The sequence below is a fragment of the Mirounga angustirostris genome, unplaced genomic scaffold, assembly GCF_029215605.1.
Source record: "Mirounga angustirostris isolate CCGP_5_RB_7025 unplaced genomic scaffold, mMirAng1.0.hap1 SCAF_3, whole genome shotgun sequence".
Lineage (NCBI taxonomy): Eukaryota > Metazoa > Chordata > Mammalia > Carnivora > Phocidae > Mirounga > Mirounga angustirostris.
Genome location: NW_026991711.1, coordinates 156,907,642 through 156,924,548, shown reverse-complemented (window position 1 = coordinate 156,924,548; position 16,907 = coordinate 156,907,642). Strand labels below are relative to the sequence as shown.

General features: G+C 36.0%; 1 protein-coding gene across 1 annotated transcript in view; it reads left to right on the top strand.

The window, feature by feature from the left end:
- DNAH7 (dynein axonemal heavy chain 7) overlaps window positions 1-16,907 on the top strand; it is a 243,274-nt gene that overhangs the window by 11,698 nt on the left and 214,669 nt on the right. The window contains exons 5-8 of the mRNA XM_064585828.1: window positions 886-1,066; window positions 2,768-2,843; window positions 4,717-4,842; window positions 9,893-10,012. Of these exons, the coding sequence (XP_064441898.1) occupies window positions 886-1,066; window positions 2,768-2,843; window positions 4,717-4,842; window positions 9,893-10,012 (503 nt within the window). The remainder of the gene's footprint in view (window positions 1-885; window positions 1,067-2,767; window positions 2,844-4,716; window positions 4,843-9,892; window positions 10,013-16,907) is intronic.

Below are 16,907 nucleotides of genomic sequence, written 5' to 3'. Positions count from 1 at the left end.
TTGCTCTATGGGATTAATGGGGGAAATCATTCTCTCCCTTGCCATCTAAGACCACAACAAAAGAATCTCATTTACCTGCTCCCTTTGTTAGAATGAGCCTCAGTCCTGTATAACTTTTATGTGTCTTTATTCTTCTATGAGAAACTATCTTATATAATGTACACTTTACAAAGTATATTAACTTACTTTAGAAATATAATCTAGTTTTCAAATACAGGAGAATTTCTAAAAATGTAAATATCAAAGACACTAATTTGAAAGTATTTGGAAAAACTACTTGGATGTTTAAAATTTTTCTAAAAGTGACATGTAAAAATTTATGAAAATATATCAAAGTTAAATGTCTATTGTTAGGGAAATACTATCATGTCTTAAAATGAATATTTATGTATACATTTAATAGCAGCTGTAAAATTATAATATGGACTATTAATTGGCCAACTGGAAATTTCCTAAATCCTGCCATAGATTTCTAAGCTTAATGTGTAGAGATATTGATTCACTTGCAGCTTGTAAGATCGACTTGATTATCAATAATAAAAGGACAAAAACTAATTTACCACATTTCCACACATTTATAAAGCACTAAATTCTGCTTCAGCATGTGTTTTTCTTAGTACATCATATTTGGTAATATAACTTGATATTTTACATTGTAGTTATGAACTGAGATAAGAGCTTTAATTTTCATGAAATGCCCTATATATTTTTTTAATTTAGGGGATCTCAATTCCTCCATGAATTACACAAAATACTTTTTTATGATTTGTAAATACTTTGTTTGCCTAAAACTTTGATTTTTGCTCAGTAGTTTTATTTTTGATGAACACACTTCTTTCATTATAGGACTAAACCCATCTATATTTCTCCATCTTCTTTATGCAGAGATATTACTATTATATTCACCACGGAATTGATACAGACCATGTAGCCCCAATGGAAGATTCTTGGCTAGAACATGTATTGAATTTAGTCCCCCAACATCTGAAAGTCCTCACCAACAGCATACTTGCATTATCTGATGAAATGAGAGAAGATTATCATCTTAGTGTAAAAAAATCCATAGGTAAATCAGTATTTTTGTTTTCTAATTTGAATGTGTCTTATTAATCGAATGTTAGTACCTACACTTGAAATTATTACATTTATTCCGCTTTTTGCATTTCTATTTAATTGCTTAAGATCTTAGGCAAGTTTCATTAAGTACAGCAAAAAAAATTTAAACTCCATCTTTTTTTTTTTTTTTGGTAGGGCTATATCCACTCAGTAAAGGACAGAACTGAAGAAATTCTAAAATTTAATTATTTAATTAACATTAATATTATTGATAACATAAATTAGAAGGTGATTAATTAAAAATTGTTGTTATGGACCAAAGGTTGACAAACTACAGCTCGCAGGTCCATTCTGGCTCACTGCCTGTTTTTGTAAATAAATTTTATTGGAATACAGTCCTACGCATTCATTTGCACATGGTTTGTGGCTGCTTTGGATCTATAAGAGCAGAGATGACTACTTGTGATGGAGACCTTGTAGTTCATAAAATTGAAGATATTTATATTCAAGCCCTTTACATAAAAAGTTTGCTGATTCCTGGTATAGACCACTGGATTGTAAGACTGACTAATCATCTGAATCATTTTTCACATACTGATTTCTGAATCTATCTGAATTAAAATCTCTGGAGGCAGGGCCTTTGAATCTATACTTTTAAAAGAAGTTCTCCAATTAATTGTAAAACTGATACAATTGATGCTGTGTCCAAAGCTGGAGAAATCCTCGTGTTTTGGAGTTGTCTGGGGACCTTTTGGGTAGGAGGGCATTTACCATATTTAAGAATCTTATTGAGTGTCCTGGTAATGTAAAAATGAAAAGTCAAATCTTTGCTCCCAAGGAGTTCATTGTTGAAATGATGGAGAGGGACAAATTACTAATTACAAAGTAGAGCAGTAGGCTCAATAAGGAGGGAAATGGAGGACATGTTGTAAGGGAGAGACGCTCGTGCCTGAGTTGGTAGGAAGAACTCTGGACGTGCCTGAACCATCTTGAAACACAAACCGAACACAAGGGAGTGCTCTCACTGAGAAAATGGTGTGAACTGTGGCAGACACGCGTGAAAGGCTCTTCAGGCTTGCAAGCAGCCGTGACGTCCAAAGCATAGGGTGCATTTGGGAAGAGGACAGAATCTGAAGGGCCTTCTATGCCTTTTTAAAGCATTCACAGTTAAAGCGGAGCCACCAAAGGATTTTAAACAGATGGATGTTAACGCATTGGTATTTTAGAAAGAGCATCTTAAAGGTAGGAAAATTAGAATTAACTGTGAATTAATGGCCACAGAAGATAGAAGCAGAAGTAGCTCTCTTTACTGATTTTATAACAGGATTGTTATATGCAACTTAAAAGAAAACAAAACAGTATGTAAGTTTCCTCAGTGAAAGGAAACTACTATGATTCTGTATTGCTGGCCTTCAATGGATACTACTTTTGGTAGAATAGCTAGGAAGGAAAATGTAATTTTGAAACCAATTATTACTTTCAAATGAAATAATAGGGACCTGTTGTTAAGAGAGGGAACATAAACTCTCAAAGACACAGACATCATAGGTTTTCCTTAAGTATTTTTATTGTCATACATGCACAAATGGCTCCATTATTTTAAATAACATAATTTAAATAATTCCTTTTAGTGGAATTAGTTTTGCAATTGCTTGGAATATGCCATAATTGATATAAGGATATTTATCAGAACTTTTCAATTTTCTTTTAGTTGATTTTGTTTTGAAAGATCCTAGGGAAAAAGAAGATGATAAAAAAACAGATGAAATTCTACCCCATCGTGCAGAGTAAGTGACCAAGTTTCTCTAAGAATATTGATTATATGACTGTTCCTGTGTATGTGTATATATTTATACACTGGTTATATTTGTCATATATATATCTTTGACTTACATACTTCATATATACAACTGATTATTCATATTATGTTTATGTATTTAAGCCCTAATACGTTCTGTTTACAAATCTATGGGTAGATGGATGGATAGACATATGGATACCTATGTGGTTAAAACATAAGTACCCTGGTGAAAGAACCTGATACAGATCTTTGTATTTCGATGGCTACTACCACAGGCTTCAGATATAATAGGGATATAAGAGCTTGATGGCAATTGGAATGCACAAAATCATACTGGGAACATTGCAGAAAATATGTGTGTATATAGAATATAGAATATAGAATATAATTACATAGATTAAAATATAGGACACGTAATAGAAAAATACACTTGCTATATATTTTCCCTAAATAATTAACATTTAGGAATAAGTCTCTTAAATAGTTTGAAGAATAGAACTTATATTTTTATGATTTAGTAAATAATTCAGTTTTGCTTCTTTCATATTATTTAAAAGTGCCTCAGATTGTTTTCCTATAATTGCAAGAAAAAATTATGCAGTCATTTCCAACATATCTTATGTGGAGAATAGCTTTTCTCCTGGGAAGAGACAAAAATCATCTTTTGTAATTGTAAAAGTGGTATGACTACAATTGAAAAACTGAGTTAAGCTTATTATATAATAAAGCAAGATTAAGTGTTTAAAATCATGACAATAAAAAATTGTATGCATAAAATATAAATGTTTAAATATACGCTGAAAGATGAAAATGGCATATTTTTAATGTATTAAGGATGACTATTTAAGTCATAGAAGTTACAGAGTAAATGTCTTCAAATAAGTTTGAAGTTAACAGAAGTTAACAGAAGTTAAGTTGAAGGGGATTTCCACAGGCAGCCTGGACTGTATTTTTTAAATGTTTAAAAAAAAAACCAAACACCCAAATTTAAACATTTTGTGTATTGAAATTAAGTCTTTCAAGATGTATATGAAAAAAAGCTGGTTACTGTTTCTATTTGATCATTTCAAGTTATTTGTGAACTTGATCAAGTAGTTAAAGGAAAAATAATTACCTTATGATTCAAGTCTATGGGGCATCTGGCTGGCTTAGTCGGAAGAGCATGTGACTCTTGACCTTGGGGTTGTGAGTTTGAGCCCCCATGTTGGGTGTAGAGATTATTTAAATAAATAAAATTTAAAAAAAGATTCAGGGGTGCTGGTTAGCTCAGTTAGTTGAGCTTCTTCCTTCAGTTCAGGTCATGCTCTTGTGGTCCTGGGATTGAGCTCTGTGTGGGGCTCCCTGATCAGTGGGGAATCTGCTTCTCCCTCTCCCTTTGCCCCTTCCCCCTGATTGTGCGCTTGCTCTCTCTCAAATAAATCAATCTTAAAAAAAAAAGATTCAAGTATAATTTCATATGTGTTAATTATTCTGAAATTATATGACTTAGACCATAGAAAGTATGGCCTTCATGTATCTTAATACATAATTATGTGTTTTGTTTTTACTGTAAGGAATACATAATATTTTTTATTAAAATGAAACCATTATTGGGGTGCCTGGGTGCTTAAGTGGGTTAAGCGACCCACTCTTGATTTCAGCTCAGGTCAGGATCTCAGGGTTGTGAGACTGAGTCCCAAGTCCCAGGGCTCTGTACTGGGTGTGGAGCCTGCTTAAGGTTCTCTCTCTCCTTCTGCCCCTCTTTCCCCACTCTCTCTCTCTAAAGAAAAAAAAGAAACCATTATTACTCAAAAAGTACACTGTAACAATACTTTCTTCTGATTTTTAGAGATAGCTGATTATTTTTTCTTTGTTTTCAGAATGGAAGTTCTTCCAAAACCTTGGAGGAAATCTTTTTTAGCTGCAAGCAATTATATTAAGGATCACTTGAACACAATGAACCCCACAATGTTGGCTGTGCTAGATTTATGGCACAGTACTTTTAAGTGAGTATTTCTGGCCTTCTCAAGCTTCTTTTTAAAAGGGCGATAAAAGCTATTTTGTCCCACCTCAATGATTTCTTTTACTATTTTAACTGCAAATAAAAAGAAATAACTACAAACTTACCATCAGTATTCAAACATGGTTTTAAATCAGCAATGTAGAGGTAGAGTAAATCATGAACGTTGCCTTTGACCCCTAACCCAACTATGCCCCACACATCCCATACCTCATTACTACACAGACTTTAAGGGGTAATCACAGTTAAGGGGCTGAAGTGTCATGCTTTATTTTAAATCCCACGGACCATTAGCTGCTACAGTCATCTAGATGGTGTAGGAACCTAGGAAACATAGTCTACCTGAATGGCATGAGTTAAAGTTCCTGGGTGACAGCTGGAGGTTATGCATCACCTCCTGGACACTGTCACAGCGGGGACGGTATCGCTACACGTAGCAAGTGCTCGGCACAGCTGCATGTGGATGCTGGTGGGCGCCGTGGAGCTGATATGCTTGCTTCTCAGGCTGAGGCCATTTGATCACACAGTTTAGAAGTTCCTGCTTCATATTCCCTCCACCCTTGCATGACCTCTTCCAAGGCACGGGGAGCATCCTAGCAACATGCACCTGGGGACACAGGTTTTATAAAATGTGCAAAAGTAATACAGATTTATATTTATTTTTCTTATACAAGGCCTCCCTTCAGGAACCTCAAAACCCCAATCAGTCCTGCCTTATGCTAGAGGAGGCACCTTCTCTCTCAGGTGGTCTTACCAGCCCTGCCCCAGCCTTTTCAATCCCCACAGCTGCAGCTCCGGTGACAAGTCACCCGCTCTCCAGGGTCTCCTGGTTTCTACCGCATGTGTTGTTCTGCAGGCAGGAGGGCACAGCAAGTGAGCACATTTTTCTGCCTCCCAAAACCAGCAAAAGGAAATTGGCTGTCTTTAGAGCGGTGCTAAGAGCTGTGACCGTGCGGGAAGGCAGCTGTTGGCCCCACCCTGGGAAACCCCAGGACATGCACTAGGGGCACCTCCCTAACCAACTTCTCTGAACTCCTTCCAGAGTTAGGATCTTTAGCCTGCCACTTCTAGCCCTACCCCTGATGTCCGCTGCAGGAAGCCGAGCTCCTTGCCTGGGCTCTGCCACCATCTGATTATAGGCTCTCTGTTCACCCCTTGTCCTTGCTGGGACTCTGTTTTCCCACAGGTAGAATGACCTGTGCTGTCCAAGGCCTCTTGCCTCCCTCACTCTGTCCCTGTCTGCCTTTTTAAAAACAAATTTTAATTAAATATGCAGCTACATATGTAACTTTATATAAACATGTAAATGTGATCATATAAACATTTAAGTCTGGTCTTACTTTGCCTGACTTCCACCAGCCTTTCTTTTCCTCATCTCTGTCCTCCTTTCCACCAGCGCAGCCAAAGACCCATGATAACCATCTAGTGGGATATCTTTCCTTATTTTTCTTTGTGCTCATATTATCAAATACATATGTGTATCCACACACATGCACACATATACATAGCATAAAAATGGCTTTTGTTCGTCAGACTGCATACTGTTAGAAAGAACATCTTTCAGCTTTCTGTTGTATAATGTAGATTTCTTTGCTTGAATTTGGCTTCTGGAATAGGAAGAGGCTATCTCCTTGCCCGTGTTCTTCTCATTTCTTCTCTTTTGAATATCCCTCTCCTGACAAGACCCATGATTTAATTTTGCATGCAGTCATGAGGTCATACTATGTAGTATCACTCTTACAAAGGATGTTTGCATACAGTGGTACATTTCATTTTTACAACACCACCAGAGTTGTTTTATTTTATATCCATTCACAGATATGGATATCTTTGGAACTGCCAGGACACACTGCGTTGGATGCTGGGGGATGAGGCTACAGTGCCTAGTATCATCCATAAAGGGCTAGACTTTGTTGGACCATGTCAGGAGGCAAGAAACAAGAAAATGAGAGGAGGAAGGGGAAGAAAAAGGGAACAAAGTTGAGCTCAAAAAACAGTCAACAATGGATGTGTCCAAACGTGGTGCCCATGGTCATAGTGGCAGAAGTATTAGTAGTAGCAACTGAAGGCAAACCTCAGGGCATCTGGGGTGAAGACAAATGAGAAAGAAGCTTTGCAGTCTGTGGGTAGAAAGAGGACTCCACCAACTCCAAAGTTGCCCTTGTAGACATGAGTCATTTTTACTTTATGTGAATGTTGAATGGGGCGGGCAGTCAAGAGTACTGCCCCTCGGAGTAAGAGCCAGCATTGAACATAAAGGGCATCCTTCCTGTAGGTGACAGTTTGTCCTGAATCTCAGCAGGTCTTGAAAATATGGAACATCTCTATGTGTGGCAGTGGGCTGGGGAATGGTAATGCAAAAGTCATCTGAATGACTGCACAAATGCGTGAGTGTGGAAACCTGAAGGGGATGTTTGGAGATGGGAATGTGCAAGTTCATGTTCTTCAGTAGTTAGATTGACAGAGACCACTGAATGTCAGAGATAGCATCTGTAATACAGTCACAAGCTACACAGCATACAGGTATTTTTGCTTGAAAAATAGTGTGTATATATGAAGATGCGTGTATAGCATGTGTGTACATATATGTGGAAATTACCACAGGCTACGAATTACAGTAGTTGAATATAAAAGGAAGATGTCGGGACACCGGGGTGGCTCAGTCAGTTAAGTGTCTGCCATTGGCTCAGGTCAGGATCCCGGGGTCCTAGAATCGAGTCCCTCATAGGCCTCCTTGCTCAGCGGGGAGCCTGCTTCTCCCTCTGCCTGCTGCTCCCCCTGCTTGTGCTCTTTCTCTCTGACAAATAAAATCTTAAAAAAATAAAGATAAAAGGAAGATGTCTAAGAAAGTGAAGCCTTATGTTACCCACCCTCCATCCCCTCCCTCAGGCAACCATCAATCTGTTCTCCATATCCATGAGCTCAGTTTTTGTTGTTGTTTTAGATTGCACGTAGGAGATTATAAAGGTATTTGTCTTTCTATGTCACACTTCACTTAGCATAATGCCTTAGGGGCCATCCATGGTGTCTCAAATGGCAAGATTTCATTCTGTTTTATGGCTGAATAATATTCCATTGTGTATATATATACCACATTTCTTTATCCATCAATGGACATTTAGGTTGTTTCCATGTTTTGGCTATTATAAATAATGCAATGAACATGGAGGTGCATGTATGTTTTTGAATTAGTGTTTTCATTTTCTTCAGATAAATATCCAGAAGTAGAATTGCTGGGTAATAATCTGGTAGTTTTATTCTTTATTTTTTGAAGAACCTCCATATTGTTTTCCATAGTGGCTGCACCAATTTACATTTCCACCAACAGTGCACAAGGATTCTCTTTTGTCCACATTCTCACGAACGCTTGTTATTTCCTATCCTTTTTTAATATCCCTTCTAACAGGTGTGAGGTGATAATCTCATTGCGGTTTGATTTGTATTTCCCTCATGATTAGTAATGTGAACATGTTTTCACCTGTTAGCCATCTGTATGTCTTCTTTGGAAGAATGTCTATTCAGATCCTCTGCCCATTTTTTAATCAGATTTTTTTCTATTGAGTTGTATGTGTTCTTTATAAATTTTTGATATTAACCCCTTATCAGTAAAAGGTTTGCAAATAAATATTTTCTCCCATTCAATAGATCACCTTTTCATTTTGTTAATGGTTGAATTTTGTTGTGCAGAAGCATTGTAGTTTGATGTAGACCTACTTGTTCATTTTTTGCTTTTGTTGCCTTGGCTTTTGGCATCAGATCCAAAAAAATCATTGCCAATACTCATGTCCTGGAGCATACCAATGTTTTTTTCTAGGAGTTTTATGGTTTCAGGTCTTACATTCCTGTCTTTAATCCATTTTGAGATAATTGTTGTGTATGGTGTAAGATAGGGGTTCAGTTTCATTCTTTTGCATGTGGCTGTCCAGTTTCCCCAACAGAATTTTTTTTTTTTTTTTAAAGTAGGCTCCACATCCAGCATGGAGCCCCCAACAGAAACTTCTTAAATGTGTAAATCATGTATATAACAAAGATCCATAGCATTGTAGTCAGAAAAGGAGTTGTATGGAAAGCTGTTGACTAGAGGAAGCACTGTGGTTTCTTAAAAAAAAAAAAAGGTCGTAAGGGAGACAAACCATGAGAGACTCTGGACTCCAGGAAACAAACTGAGGGTTACAGAAGGGAGGGGGTAGGGGGATGGGGTAACCGGGTGATGGGTATTAAGGAGAGCACGTGTTGTGATGAGCACTGGGTGTTACATGCAAATAATGAATCGTTGAACACTACCTCAAAAACTAAATATGTTGGCTAACTGAACATAATAAAAAAAGTCAAAACCGCACAGGATCAAAAGATTTTGATACAGTAGGTGTTAATTAGGTGTGAGAATTCCCCCACTCCATGGCTCTTTAAAATGCAAGGTGGTTTTCTTTTCAGAGTGGGTACAATTTTTGTTTCAGGAGTAGCGGGCTTTCTTAAGCTTTGAGCTTTACCTCTTTTCCTGTTGTAACCGTTCCAATTTGAAAACAAAAATCAGTCCGGGGCGCCTGGGTGGCTCAGTTGGTTAAGCCACTGCCTTCAGCTCAGGTCATGATCCTGGAGTCCCGGGATCGAGTCCCGCATCGGGCTCCCTGCTCGGCGGGGAGTCTGCTTCTCCCTCTGACCCTCCCCCCTCTCATGTGCTTTCTCTCTCTCATTCTCTCTTTCTCAAATAAATAAATAAAATCTTTAAAAAAAAAAAAAAAGAAAACAAAAATTAGTCTGAATTTTATATCAAATCCCAGTTATTTCAACTCTGTTCTACTTCACAGTAACATTTCATAATCTTATATTGTGTTCTTATCAAATTTTATTACTTTGATTATTTTAAAAATTAAAATTTTAAAAATCTCATGTTCTTAAATATTTGATTTTATTAAACACAAATTTTAATGATAAAACCTAGGAATGTCATATTTTTGAGGAGTTCAGTTAACAAAAATATTAAATGCAAAAAAAAATCTCCTGCCTTAATTATTGTTTATTTTTATGTCTTGCAGAAAATTACGTTTAGTTGATGTAGAAGAATTTCATAATCGCCAGGATGCCTTAGAGCTGTCAATATTTCAGACCATTGTCATGAAACACATGGAATCTGCTAAAGAGACTCTACTTAAAATGTAAAGTTCTGAAACTTCATGGAGGAAAACAAATTTAAAAATGTTATTGGTGGGGAACTCTATTTTAACTGCATTTAGAAAATCCCATTTTAACAAGTTGGTAATTACTTCTGTTCAAGAATTAAATACAGTGTCTTTAACTGAATTGGTCTGTACTGTCTATCTAGATGTTCTACACAGCATAGATTGTGCAGAAACAAAAATGGTAGTTTTTTTTCTCTCAATGTCTGGTTTCTACTTCTGCTCTGAGAATACGGTTGAATACATGGGGGGAATGATCATCAACTAATCCATTTACTATATATTTGACATCTATTAATACATTTAAGGCACTGTACCTCTTTCATTTTGCTTTTGGTTGGGGGATGAAGGATATTCTTTAAAGGAGCTTACAATCACATTGAGAGGTTAGACTTGTCAAATGATAATTAAATATCTTGGATCGACCCTTAAAAATGGAATAGTCATATGTAATAATTACTTATGTAGGTGCCAGACAATATACTCTGAAACAATACAGGAAAATGTCTCTATCATGGGTTATTAAGTTATTATAAATAGGACATTAAAATTAGCTCAAATTGCAGGTAGCAGGGGACATGAAACTCCAGCATGGTTTCATGATTTCCAAAAATTACTTAGAGATATATTCTGATAGTTTAAGACTGAATCTTTATTTTCTTTTCTTCTCCAATATCTTAGAATCAAATTCTTTGTCTGAAATTACTTGAACTTTAGAATTTTATTTAATATTAGTATTTAGTTAACATAAATAGATGAAAGCTATAGAATGAAATCCCATAATTAATCACAGAGAAGAAAATGACCTCATTTATTTATTTTTTTATTATTATGTTATGTTAATCACCATACATTACACATTAGTTTTTGATGTAGTGTTCCATGATTCATTGTTTGCGCATAACATCCAGTGCTCCATGCAGAATGTGCCCTCTTTAATACCCATCACCAGGCTAACCCATCCCCCCACCCCCCTCCCCTCTAGAACCTTCAGTTTGTTTCTCAGAGTCCATAGTCTCTCATGGTTCGTCTCCCCCTCTGATTACCTCTTAAGGGCATGAAACAAATTTTCTTGATCTGTAACTTTGGGTTATAGTCCAGGAATACATTACCACTGTAAATTTTGTTAAATTGGGCATCAAAGTACAGAGCAGAATAAAACCTTTACTGAAGACTTCTGTGGAGAGTTGAAGATTGACTTGCTGTAGCTCTTGATGCTTCCTGATTGATTCTAAGGGGAGAACACTCTGACCATTCTTTAAACAGTGAACTGGAATGTGTTTATCATGGCTAAAAGGTAGAACATCAGCTTACCACAGTGGAGAAACAGTTAGCAAATTATTATGATATCTACTCCAAACACAAATACCTTCTCTCAGTACTCATTCTCTGCTTCTATTCAGCAGTTGCTGTGGTTTATCACCCCTGCCTTCTGGAAGCCTGTTTTTCTATGTCCCTGTGCCTCTGTTTTTGTGTTTTTTTTTTTTCTCCTAGCTGTACTTGTTCTTACTATTCCCAAGAGTGGGGGCCTCTCAGGTGTTTGCTCTTGTTTGTCTTCTTTATATTCTTGACAATGTCATGATTTCATCTGTCTCATCTGCCTCAAGATCTTATGTTTTTTGAGCTCTAGGCCCTTATTACTAATTTTATACTGTATATCTCCAGTTGAATGTCATGTCAGCATCTGAATATCAGCATCTCCATAACAGTGCTTGTTCTTTCTTCTAAACCTGCTACTCTTCCTGTTCTGGACCATTCCCAGGCCAAGTTGAAAACTTTGTGACTTTTTCTGTCTGTTGCTTATTATCTGCATCTTTATCACCCTTAGCCTGCCTCCAGCCAATACACTGATTACAGTGTATTGCTAACTATTTTTTTACATTGAGGTATAATTTACTTACCATAAAATCACCACTTTCTTGTGTACATTTGAGTGACTTATAATATATTCACAAGGTTTTGCAATAATCACCACTAGTTCTGTCACCCCCAAAAGAAACACTTTATCTGTTACCAGTCACTCCCCATTCCCCCTCCCACATGCCCTAACAGTCACTAATACAATTTCTGTCCTCATTCTGAATATTTCATCTCTGTGGCATAATATAATATGTATCCAGTTATGTCTGGCTTCTTATACTAAGCATGATGTTTTCAAGGTTCATCCATGTTATAGCATATATCAATACTTTAGTCCTTCTCATGGCCAAGTAATATTTCATTGTATGGATCTAACACATTTTGTTTATCCATTCATGGACATTTGTGTTGTTGCTATTTTTTGTCTATTAGGAATAATGCTGCTATGAACATTTGTATAAACATGTTTTCAGTACTCTTGGGTATATACCTAAGAGTAGAATTGCTGGGTTATATAATAACTCTATGTTTAACTTTTTGAGGAACAGCCACAGTGTTTCCCAAAGGTCTGTTAGATTTTACGTTCCTACCAACAATGTTTGAGGGTTCCAATTTCTCTACATCCTTGTCAACACTTGTTATTATGCATCTTTCTGATTATATATAGTCATCCTAGTAGATGTGAAGTTCTATCTTATTGTGGTTTTGATTTGCATTTCCCTAATGACTAATTATGTTGAGCATCTTTTCAAATGCTTATTGTCCATGTATTTATCTTGTTTGGATAAATGTCTATTCAGATCATTGCTCCCTTTGTATTGAGTGATCTGTCTTTTTATTGTTGAATTATAAGAGTTCTTTATATATTCTGGATACCAAACCCTCAGTTATATGATTTGCAAATATTTCTCCCATTATGTGGTTGATCCTTTCATTTTCTTGATAGGCACAAATTTGAGGCACAATTTTTTTTTTTTTAAGTTGGCTCCTGGAACCCAACATGGGGCTTGAACTCATGACCCTGGGATCAAGACTTGAGCTGAGATCAAGAGTTGGATGTTTAACTGACTGAGCCACCCAGGCACCCTGAGGCACAAATATTTTTAATTTTGATAAAGTCTAATTATTTTTTGTATATTGACCTTGTATCCTGCAACTTTGCTAAACTTGTTTATTAGCACCAATAGTTTTTTTTGTGTGTAACCTTTATATCTTCTTTTTTTATATAAGATTGTGTTATCTGCAAATAGAGATAGTTCTACTTCTTCATTTCTTATCTGCATTTCTTTTTCTTGTCCTTGCCTAATTGCTTTGGTTAGAATCTCCAGTACAGTGTTGAAAAGAAGTGGCAGGGGTGAACATCCTTGTTTTGTTCTTGATGTTAGGGGAAGGCTTTCAGTCTTTCAGCATTTAGTTTTAGCTGTATATTTTCCCTTTATTAGGTTGATGAATTTCCCTTTCATTCTTAGTTTCTTGATTGTTTTTATCATACAATGGTGCAGATTTTGCTGCCAGATTGTTTTTTGTTGTTGTTGTTTGCAGCTGAGATCATAATGGGTTTTTCTACTTTATTAATATATTACATTGGTTTTAATATACTGAACTAATCTTTCATTCCTGAGATAAATCCCACTTGACCATGGAGTATAATTCTTTTTATATGCTGCTGGATTCAGTTTGCTAGAACTTTGTTGAGGATTTTTGTGTGTACATGCCTAAGGGACTTTGGCCTGTAGTTTTTTTTTCTTGTGATATCTTTGTTTTGGTATGAAAATACTGGCCTCATAGAATGAGTTAGGAAGCATTCCTTTCTCTCTCTCCCTCTCTCTTTTTGGGCAGAGTTTGTGAAGAATTGGTGTTAGTTCTTCTTTAAGTGTTCTGTAGGACCTACTAGTGAAGACTTCTTCTCCTGGGTCCTGGTCTTTTTATTTTTGGAAAATTTTCTGATTATTAGCTCAGCGTCTTATTATAGCTCTATTCATGTTTTCTAATTCTTTTTGAGTCAGTTTTGGTAGTTTGTATCTTTCTAGGAATTTGCTAGATTAATTTGTTGGCTTATGATTCCTTATTAAAGACCTTTTTATTTTCTTAAATTTCTGTAAGGTGAGTGTTTATGTCCTCTTTCTCATTCCTGATTTTAATAATTTGAGTCTTCTTTCTTTTTTATCTTGATCGGTTTAGCTACAGGCTTGTCAATTTTTCTGGTCTTTTAAAAAACCAAATTTTGGGTCTGTTGATTTTCTCTATTTTTTTATTCTCTAATTTTTTTCCCACTCAAATCTTTATTTCTTCCTTTCTCCTTGTTTTGAGTTTAGTTTTCTCTTTTTCCAGTTTCTAGTGGAATTGTAAGTTATTGAGTTAAGATATTTTTAATTTTTAATATAGGTATTGACAGCTGTAAATTTCGCTCTGGTCACTGCTTTTTTTGTGTTCTGTGAGTTTTGGTAAATGATGTTTTCATTTTCATTCATCTCAAATTATTTTTGGATTTCCCTTGTGATTTCCTTTTTGACTGACTGGCCATTTTGGACTGTGTTGCTTAATTTCTATGTATTTATAAATTGCCAGAGTGTCCTTCTGCTACTGATTTATGATTTTTTTTTTTTATGATCTCAATCCTTTTATATTTTTTTAGACTTAGGACCATCAACTATTCTTTTTTTTTTTTTTAAAGATTTTATTTATTTATTTGACAGAGAGAGACAGCGCTAGAGAGGGAACACAAACAGGGGGAGTGGGAGAGGGAGAAGCAGGCTTCCCGCGGAGCAGGGAGCCCGACGCGGGGCTCCATCCCAGGACCCTGGGATCATGACCTGAGCCGAAGGCAGACGCTTAACGACTGAGCCACCCAGGCGCCCCGGACCATCAACTATTCTTGATCTTCTCTCAGAAGCCTCTTCCATGTGTACTCCTTTCTCCTTATTCCCACTGCAACTACCCTTGGCAGGCTCTTTTAGCCTCCCATGTAGCCTACAAACCACTGCCAGGTGAATCTTAACCCCTAATTCAGTGCTTCCCTTTTGTTGACAAAATAAGTCACCATTTCTTAACCTGCCTTTTAAGGTCTTCTGCAACTTGGACCTAATCTATCTCTTCCATTCTCAGGTCTGAAAAGACTTTCACCTTGGGCCATGTCTGGAGAAATAGTCATGTTAAATTAAACAGGACGTAACTTCTAAAACTAGTCTGTAACTGTTAAGTATTCAGTGGGTAAAGTCTCTTTTTTTTAACCGATTATTGACTTTTAAAATAATTAATTACTCCTTATTTGTTTTTATTTGTGGGATGGGAATTCTAGGAAAATTTGAAAGTTGTTTAGTTTTCCTCTTAAACTCTGTGACTCTTAGCATTACCATCTTTGCACACATAATTATATCAAATTGAATCAGAGGTTAAGGATATTAAACAGAACAAAAACCTCTTGAATACTATCAGCAAAATATTATGATTCACACTATTTACAGTGCTTGATGCAGCTCATCACTGGAGAAGCCTCTCTTCTGTCCTTCAGTACCCAGCTCAAATCACCCTTCTTCTATGAAATCTCTATTGTTACCTCTTAAAAAATGATCTTTTCCTTCTGAATACCTCCGACTCTTTATTCTCATAATTCCTTCCTTTTAGAATATGTATTTATGTGTTTGTCTTTTCCTCCCCCCATCAGCCTTAATAAGCACTTTGAAAACTGAGTAATATTTTGTACTAAGTGTTTTGTGTATAATAGGGAGCCCTGTAAATATCTTTGGGACAATGAATAATTTTTAAAACATATTTACTTCACTTGTCCTTTTTCCAGTTCTATAGCCCCAACTTATTCCATCTCTTGTCTGAACAACTGGAAGTTTCTCAGTGCCCTTTCTTAATCTAGCATTGCCGTTCTCTACCTAGTATGTGTTACTTGTCCTCTTTATCTATTACTTCAACAATGACACCTTACTGCAGAAAGATCTGCCATGGCTTCATTTTAGAGAGTGAGGCCGTCCCAACTTACTGTGTTTAGCTCCCAAGTTCTGCAGAAGTCCTCACAGACTTTCTCCCACTTATTTCTTCCTATTTTCTAGGAAGAAATCTCTCTATTATCTCTATTATAGCCGATGAAATGATTAGATAAATTAGCCCCACTTCCCCACCTATTTTTTCTTATTATCCTACTTCTACTTCAGATCCTTTCCTCCCGGTCCTTCTCATTTCATTTCCATCCTTCAATGAAATTGTCATTTTCATTATAAAACCCTTCTCTATTACTTAAATGGAAAATTATATCACAATTCTTTGACTTTAAGACTGTTTTTCTGCTGTGACACATTGCCTTTGTTATTATAAGAGATAAGGGGTGATGTCATATCTTTTTATATCTCCCATGACACTGTTCCTAGCACATAGACACTAAACACATATTTGTTAAATGAATACATATATTTAAAATTTAGATCTTCCTTGAAGCATTCAGGCAACTCCTGAAAGTATATGGACTCTGTTTTTTAAAAAATATATTATCTCTTATGAAAGAGGTATCAGTATTCCTTAATTTTGTGGTGTTAGTGGTTTTATAAACTGAAAACTTGACTTATTATGTATCTATATGTGAATTTACTGTTTTCCTTTTATTACAAGGATACATACACATTTGAAACTTTGTTTTAAATCAGCCATTCTTTCAGGATTTCACATTAAGGGAAATAAGAAAATAATACACTTGATTTTATTGATTTGTCTTGCTTTCAAGTCATTGTGAAACAGAATAGCTTAAAGTATCAAGTGGGTTAAACCAAGTAAGTGCTCTCTTGGTTTAATCAGCTATTTACATTTTAGCTTTAAACTAACAAATCCATTCCCTAAAGAACATTTTGGAGACTGGTGAGTAGTATTTTGTAATATCCAATAAATTTTTATTCAAAAAGTACAGAAAGCATAGTTTCAGGAGTTAGATTTATGTTTGTTTTCTTTCCCTCACAGCATCACATTGTTGAGTCATCTTCTACTGGCCGTGATTAAAATTTCTTTTCCTAGAAAA